We start from the raw sequence: 7,791 nt of genomic DNA, 5'->3' as shown, positions 1-7,791 counted from the left end.
TAAGAGATTCACTCAAGGGCAAGGAGAAGACCCTACTGGCCCTCCTGCCTTCCCATCTCTCCCCTCCCCAAGCCATGCCTGTTGTCCAAAGACATACTCCTCAAGGCCATTCATGGATTTATCTGACGGCTTTCTCTTTAAGGGCCATTTATGAGAGGCCCTACCAAAGCTGTGAAAAATCAGATAAATCCATGGCTTGGCAGACCAGGGGGAGCTCTTTCCATCTGAATAAAAAACGGCAACAGCCAGGCGTGGTGGCTCATGCCTATAATCCCAGCACTTTGGGAGGCCGAGGGGGGAAGATCGCTTGAGCCCGCAAGTTCGAGACCAGCCTGGGCAACACAGTGAGACTCCGTCTCTACAAAAATTACAAAAATTAGCCAGGTGTGGTGGTATATGCCTGTGGTCCTAGCTACTCGGGAGGCTGAAGCAGGAGGATTGCTTGAGCCTGGGAGGTTGAGGTTGCACCGAGCAGTGACTGCACCACTGCACTCCAGCCTGGGTGACTGAGACCTTGTCTCAAAAAACAAAAACAAACAAAAAAACGGAGGGAGGCAGAAAACCGGTAGGAATGAAGTGAGCGTGGGGGGTGAACAGGACTCCTTTGGGACAGGGTCTCTGCTGGGGCATTCTCCTAAAATGGCTGAAAGATGCCCATGCCTGGGGAGCCTCTGCAGATCATAAAGGGCTATTAATATTTAATGTGAATCACTTTCAGGACACTTACCCCTTAGCAGGCAGTGTTCTAAGTGCTTTATGCATATTACATCAATTTTCACAACACCGCGAACTCCAGTTATAATGCCCACTTTCCAGACGAGGAGGTTGAGGCCCGGAGGGGTTTGGTCACTTGTCCCAGAATTGCACAGCCAGAAAGTGGCAGGGCCTTGGCTCTGGAGCCTGTGCTGTGTGACCACCATGCCACACTGCCTGTCATGTGATGGGGAGCAGCAGCCATCAGGCCACCACTGCCACCTCCAGCGCAGCTCCCAAGCATGATGCTGTGGCCAGATGCCAAGCTCCAGCGAAGGGCTTAACATATGCAGACGGGCTGTAAGCAGATGCTTTTTTTTTTTTTTTTTTTTTAAAAGAGACAGGCTCTTGCTCTGTCACCCAAGCTGGATGCAGTGGTGTGATCATAGTTTGCTGTAGCCTGGAACTCCTGGGCTCAAGCAATTCTCCCACCTCAGCATCCCAAGTAGCTGGGACTACAGGCATGCACCACAATGCCCGGCTAATTAAAAAAAATTTTTTCTTTTTGTAGAGATGGGGTCTTGAAATGTTGCCCAGGCTGGTGTCAAACTCTTTTTATTTTTTTGAGATGGAGTCTTGCTCTGTCGTCCAGGCTGGAGTGCAGAAGTGCAATCTCGGCTCACTGGAGCCTCTGTCTCCTAGATTCAAGTGATTCTCCTGCCTCAGTCTCCCGAGTAGCTGGGACTACAGGCGTGCGCCACCACACCTGGCTACTTTTTGTATTTTTAGTACAGACGGGGTTTCACCACGTTGGCCAGGCTGGTCTCGAACTATTGACCTCCAGTGATCTGCCCGCCTCGGCCACCCAAGGTGCTGGGATTATAGGCGTGAGCCACCACACCTGTCCCGAATACTCTTAATGTCTTCATCTTACAGGTGGGGAAATTGAGGTTCAGAAAAGGACATGTCCAAGGTCACTCAGAAAGGAAATGACAGAGCTAGAACCTGCCTCTTCTCAGCTGTGTGCCTCCTTTGCCCAGCAAGGCCAGGAGTGCCTGGTGGGAACACCAGGAAGACAGAAAGTGACAAGGGCCTGGGGCAGGTGAGACACTGGCCTGGCCCTTCAAAAAGGTCTCTTAGCTTCATGCTTGAGGCTCAGAAAAATTATTCTGTGACAGCCCCTCCCTACCCCAGGCTTCAGCTATGGCCGGAGTGTCAGAGGCTTTTTTGTTTGTTTGTTTTGTTTTTTTGAGACAGGGTCTTGCTCTGTCGTCCAGGCTGGAGTGCAGTGGTGTGATCTCAGCTCACTACAACCTCTGCCTCCCTGGTTCAAGTGATTCTCCTGCCTCAGCCTCCCGAGTAGCTAGGATTACAGGTGTGCGCCACCACGCACGGCTAATTTTTGTGTTTTTAGTAGAGACGGGATTTTACCACGTTGGCCAGGCTGGTCTTGAACTCCTGACCTTAGGTGATCCGCCCGCCCCAGCCTCTCAAAGTGCTGAGATTACAGGCGTGAGCCACTGCGCCTGGCCAGGAGGCTGTCTTGAATGAGCACTTTGCATCCCAGATCTCAGCCAGTCCTTAAAAATCACTGCCACAAGGTTGGTATCATCTTTTTTTTTTTTTTTGAGACGGAGTCTCACTCTGTCGCCTAGGCTGGAGTGCAGTGGCACCATCTCGGCTCACTGCAAGCTCCGCCTCCTGGGTTCACGCCATTCTCCGGCCTCAGCCTCCTGAGTAGCTGGGACTACAGGTGCCCGCCACCATGCCCAGCTTATTTTTTGTATTTTTAGTAGAGACGGGGTTTCACCATGTTAGCCAGGATGGTCTCGATCTCCTGACCTCATGATCTGCCCGCCTCGGCCTCCCAACGTGCTGGGATTACAGGCGTGAGCCACCACGCCCAGCCTACAGGGTTGGTATCTTTATGATCCTCACTGAACAGCAGGTGAGACTGAGGCTTAGAGGGGTTGGCTACTTGGCCAAGGCCACTGTGAAGAAGGGACTCCCTCCTCTTCATCACTGAGGGCTCTGCTTTGGTGGTCTGTCCCCTGCAAGTATTTCCCTGACTTTCCAATTTCAGATCACAGTACGTGCTCCTCATGGACCACGCAGAGCAGGGCAGAGCGTCCCAGCTGCAGAATTCCTGCCCCAATGCACCCCAGATTCCAATCGAGAGGAAACACCAGGCAACCCAAATTGAGGGACGTTCTGCAAAATTAACTGGCCTGAACTAATCGATAATGTCAATGTCACGAAAGACAAAAGAGAGGCTGAGAACTGTTCCGGATGAAAGGAGACACAAGAGATGGCGCAGCTAAATGCAACTCGGGGACCCGAGTGGATCCCTGACTGGGAAAAAAAAAAAAGTAGCTGCCAAAGATATTCGTGGGATGGTGGATGAAATCTGAGTACGGGCCATGGGGTAGAGGCCAGGATTATACCACTGTTGTATTTCCTGTATGTCACCATCAACAGGAAAACGCCCCTGGTCTCAGGAGATAACCCGCTGTCGCCTTTAGGGATAAAAGGACACAGTGTCTGCAACTGTCAAATGTCTCATCAATACCAATGACGGCAGCAAAGATCATGTGCAAATACAGACAGATACAGCAAATGTGGACACAGGCCAGCGATTGTGAAGCTCCTGAAACATACCATGTGTTATTCGCTCTATTGTTGCAACTTTTCCATAGATTGGCAATGGTTCAAAACAAAAAGTTCAAAGGAAAAAAAAAAAAATAAAGCAAGCAACAACTCAGCCCACACCTCCCACCCCCTTACAATATTCCCCCCACCCCACATAGCACTGGCCAGCATCTGATATCGTATCTAGTTCGCGTATTTGTTTTGTTAGCTGCCTGGCTCCAGCAGGAATGTTAGTCTGAGAAGACAGGAATTGTTTTGTTTGAAGCGAAGTGCACAATTCGATGGTTTTTAGTATACGCACGGAGTTGTACAATCATTACTACATTCAATTTTATTTATTTTTTTGAGACAGAGTGTCGCTCTGTCACCCAGGCTGGAGTGCAACGGCAGGATCTCGACTCACTGCAACCTCCGCCTCCCGGGTTCAAGTAATTCTCCTGCCTCAGCCTCCCGAGTAGCTGGGATTACAGGCCCCCGCCACCATACCCAGTTAATTTTTGTATTTTTAGAAGAGATGGGGTTTCACCATGTTGGCCAGGCTGGTCTCGAACTCCTGACCTCAAGTGATCCACCCACCTCAGCCTCCCAAAGTGCTGGGACTACAGGTGTGAGCCACCAGGCCGGCCGCTACATTCAATTTGAGAACATTTTTCATCCCCTCAAAAGAAACCCTGTACCCTTTAGCAATCAGCCTCCAACTCGCTTCTCCCCGCCAGCCTCAGGCAACCAGTAATCCCCTTTCTGTCTCTATGGATTTGCCTATTGTGGACATTTCACATTAATGGAATCATACACTCTGTGACCTTACGTGACTGGCTTCTGTCACTTAGCACAATGTTTTCAAGGTTCACCCACAGCATAGCATATACGAGGGCAGGGTTTTTTCGTTTGTTTTTTAATTTCTTTCTGGAGACAGGGTCTCCCTGTGTCACCCAGGTTGGAGGGCAGTGGCACGATCTCAACTCACTGCAGTCTTGATCTCCCAGGCTCAAGTGATCCTCCCACGTCAGCCTCCCAAGTAGCTGGGACTGCAGGCGTGCGCCATTATGCCCGGTTAATTTTTGTATTGTTTGTAGAGACAGCGTCTCCCTATGTTGCCCAGGCTGCTCTCGAACTCCCAGGCTCAAGTGATCCTCCTGCCTCTGCCTCCCAAAGTGCTGGGATTACAGGCATGAGCCACCGCACCCAGCCAAGCGGGAGTTTTTGTTCTCGCCTTACATGCAAAGCCCAAGACAGAGCCTGACACAGAGAAGTGGGCCATAAATATTAGCTCAGTGAACGGATGAGTCAGGATTTGAACTCAAGCCTGTTGGCTGCAAAGATCATGCCCTTAACCCCAGCATGGCACAGTCCATCCAGCCGGCCTCACTGAAGAGGGGACTTGAATCCTGCCTGTCCCGTCTTCCCATGGGAACTCAGGCCAGTCCCACCACTGAGGCTCTCTGCAGGGGAGGTGTGTGGGGGATGGGGGCCTGACTGTTGGGAGGGGCTGACACCGCCACACCCAGCCCTGCCTGGTACCTTGAGGTTGTGCCCGTCGAAGGGCAGGGAGCCACTGACGAGGGTGTACAGGATGACTCCCAGGCTCCAGATGTCCACCTCCGGCCCGTCGTACTTCTTGCCCTGAAACAGCTCCGGGGCAGCGTATGGGGGGCTCCCACAGAACGTGTCCAGCTTTGAGCCCAGCGTGAACTCGTTGCTGAAGCCAAAGTCAGCGATCTTGATGTTGGCCTCGGCATCCAGCAAGAGGTTCTCAGCCTGCGGGGAGAGGAGGAGAGGGACTTGAGGCCAAAGCCCTTCGTGGACGTGGGAGGCGGACAGGAGCACAGGCTCTAGGGTTGGCCCACAGGGATCAATTCTTGGGCCTGTCCCTTACTCTCTGCCTGACCTTAGGTAGTGACTTTACCTCACTGAGCCTCAGTTTCCTCATCCATAGAATGGGGATAATCTTAGTTCCTACTTCATAGAGTGGTTTGAGAATTATGAGTTAATCCGCATAGAAAACCTAGCACGGGCTGGGCATGGTGGCTCACCCCTGTAATCCCAGCACTTTGGGAAGCTGAGGTGGGTGGATCACCTGAGGTCGGGAGTTCAAGACCAGCCTGACCAACATGGAGAAATCTCGTCTCTACTAAAAATACAAAATTAGCTGGGCATGGTGGCGCATGCCTGTAATCCCAGCTACTCAGGAGGCTGAGGCAGGAGAATCGCTTGAACCCGAGAGGCGGAGGTTGCGGTGAGCCGAGATCACGCCATTGCACTCCAGCCTGGGCAACGAGAACGAAACTCTGTCTCAAAAAAACATAAAAATAAAAATGAGCTGCCACGGTGGTATGTGCCGGTAGTCCCAGGTACTCAGGAGGCTGAGGCACAAAAATTGCTTGAACCTGGGAGGCAGAGGTTGCATTGAGCTAAGACTATGCCACTGCACTCCAGCCTGGGCAACAGAGAACTTGTCTCAAAAAAAAGAAAAGCAGCTGGGTGCAGTGGCTCACACCTATAATCCCAGCACTTTGGGAGGCCGAGATGGGCGGATCACGAGGTCAGGAGATCAAGACCATTCTGGTTAACACAGTGAAACCCCGTCTCTACTAAAAAATACAAAAAAAAATTAGCCGGGCATGGTGGCAGGCGCCTGTAATCCCAGCTACTTGGGAGGCTGAGGCAGGAGAATGGCGGGAACCCGGGAGGCAGAGCTTGCAGTAAGCCAAGATTGCGCCACTGCACTCCAGCCTGGGCGACAAGAGCTCCATCTCGGGGGAAAAAAAAAAAAAAAAAAAGAAAAGCTAAAACAGTATTTCATACCCAGTGAACACTAGGGAATATCACTATTACCCCGTGTGGTCTGCAGAGCTGGGGGTCTTCAGGTAATCTCCTGCCCCTCTTGGAGCCTCAGGTTACCCAGCAGAAACAAAATAAGGCCTGATTGCTCAAGACCCAGGAAAATGAAAGCAATAATTTAATCCTGGTTGCATACCTACCATGCACTGGGCTCTGTTGACTATCAATTATAACGGTGTCTGTCTGCATAATGTGAAGGTGAAACAACAGACTCTTGGAGAATTCCCGCTGCAAATCCCAGCTCCCACTTACTCGCTGTGGGACTTTAGGTAGGTTACCAAACCTCTCTGTGCCTCAGTTTCCTTGTATGTAAACCGAGGGTGATCCCAACACCTGCCTCAAGCACTGTTGTGGGTTTAAGTGTAAAGTGCTCACAGCAGCCCCTAGAACGCAGTCAGTGATCAGTAACATTTCCTGGCCGGACACTGTGGCTCATGCCTGTAATCTCAGCACTTTGGGAGGCCAAGGCAGGCGGATCTCCTGAAGTCAGGAGTTCGAGACTAGCTTGAGTAACATGGTGAAACCCCCTCTCTACTAAAAATACAAAAATTAGCCAGGTGTAGTGGCGGGTGCCTGTAATCCCAGCAACTCGTGAGGCTGAGGCAGGAGAATCGTGTGAGCTGAGACTGCATCACTGTACTCCAGCCTGGGCAACACAGCGAGACTCTATCTCAAAAATAAATAATAAATAAACGTTCTGTATTGTTATAAAGTTTTGTCTATTTTTTTGTGGCATGCAGTCTTACAATTGCCATTTCACAGGGGAGGAAACAGAGGCTCAGAGAGGCCACACTTCATGCCCACTGCAAGAAAGCAGCAGAACTAGAATCTAAACAAGGCCACCCATTTCCACAGTGCGTGGAGGAAGAAGCCTCCAGCCTTCTGACTACAAACAGACGCACAGTTCCACCTTTCAAAATGTTACCCGCGTCTGGTCCATCCCAACTGCAGTCCTTCCCTCGCCCAGGTCACCAGCATCCCTGGCTTCCTCCCAGGTCTCCCTATGTCTCCTGGTTTATTTCTGGACCACACTTCCCCAGCTCCTGCCCCAGTAAAGGCCCAAACCCTACAAAGACACACCAGAGAGCTCCTCCCCAAACCTGAATCTAATAGCATCTGCCTTGCTCAGGGCATAAATATATATATATATATATATATATACTCTTTTTTTTTCTTTTTGAGATGGAGTCTCATTCTGTCACCCAGGCTGGAGTGCAGTGGCACAATCTCGGCTCACTGTAACCTCTGCCTCCTGGGTTCACGTGATTCTCCTGCCTCAGCCTCCCAAGTAGCTGGGACTACAGGTGCATACCACCACCCCCGGCTATTTTTTTTCATTTTGCCTGAGGTGAGGTGATCCGCCCTCATTTCTTTTCCTGCCATTTGAGGCTCCACAATCCAGCCCCAAGGTCACATTTGGGTTGGTCCCCTTGGTTGGTACCCCTGGTGTACTAATAGGACCCCAAACTTCGTGTTAGCTGCTTTGGGGACCCTCCACCAGGGGGCGTACGACCTCCAGGTTAATCATGGAAGCCTCTAAGGTGCTGCCTCCAGGGCTGTGTGGAGGGACACCCTGGCCCAGCGGAAGGAAGTCAAGAGAGGGTTAGC

The 7,791-nt window shown here is 51.2% G+C and overlaps 1 protein-coding gene across 1 annotated transcript in view; it reads right to left on the bottom strand.

The window, feature by feature from the left end:
• MARK4 (MAP/microtubule affinity-regulating kinase 4) overlaps positions 1-7,791 on the bottom strand; it is a 62,467-nt gene that overhangs the window by 37,535 nt on the left and 17,141 nt on the right. The window contains exon 8 of the mRNA XM_011975142.1: positions 4,864-5,100. Coding sequence (XP_011830532.1) covers positions 4,864-5,100 — 237 coding nt within the window. The remainder of the gene's footprint in view (positions 1-4,863; positions 5,101-7,791) is intronic.

Source organism: Mandrillus leucophaeus, unplaced genomic scaffold (genome assembly GCF_000951045.1).
Source record: "Mandrillus leucophaeus isolate KB7577 unplaced genomic scaffold, Mleu.le_1.0 Scaffold151, whole genome shotgun sequence".
NCBI classification, from domain to species: Eukaryota; Metazoa; Chordata; class Mammalia; order Primates; family Cercopithecidae; genus Mandrillus; species Mandrillus leucophaeus.
This window is presented reverse-complemented; position numbering and strand designations above follow the sequence as displayed.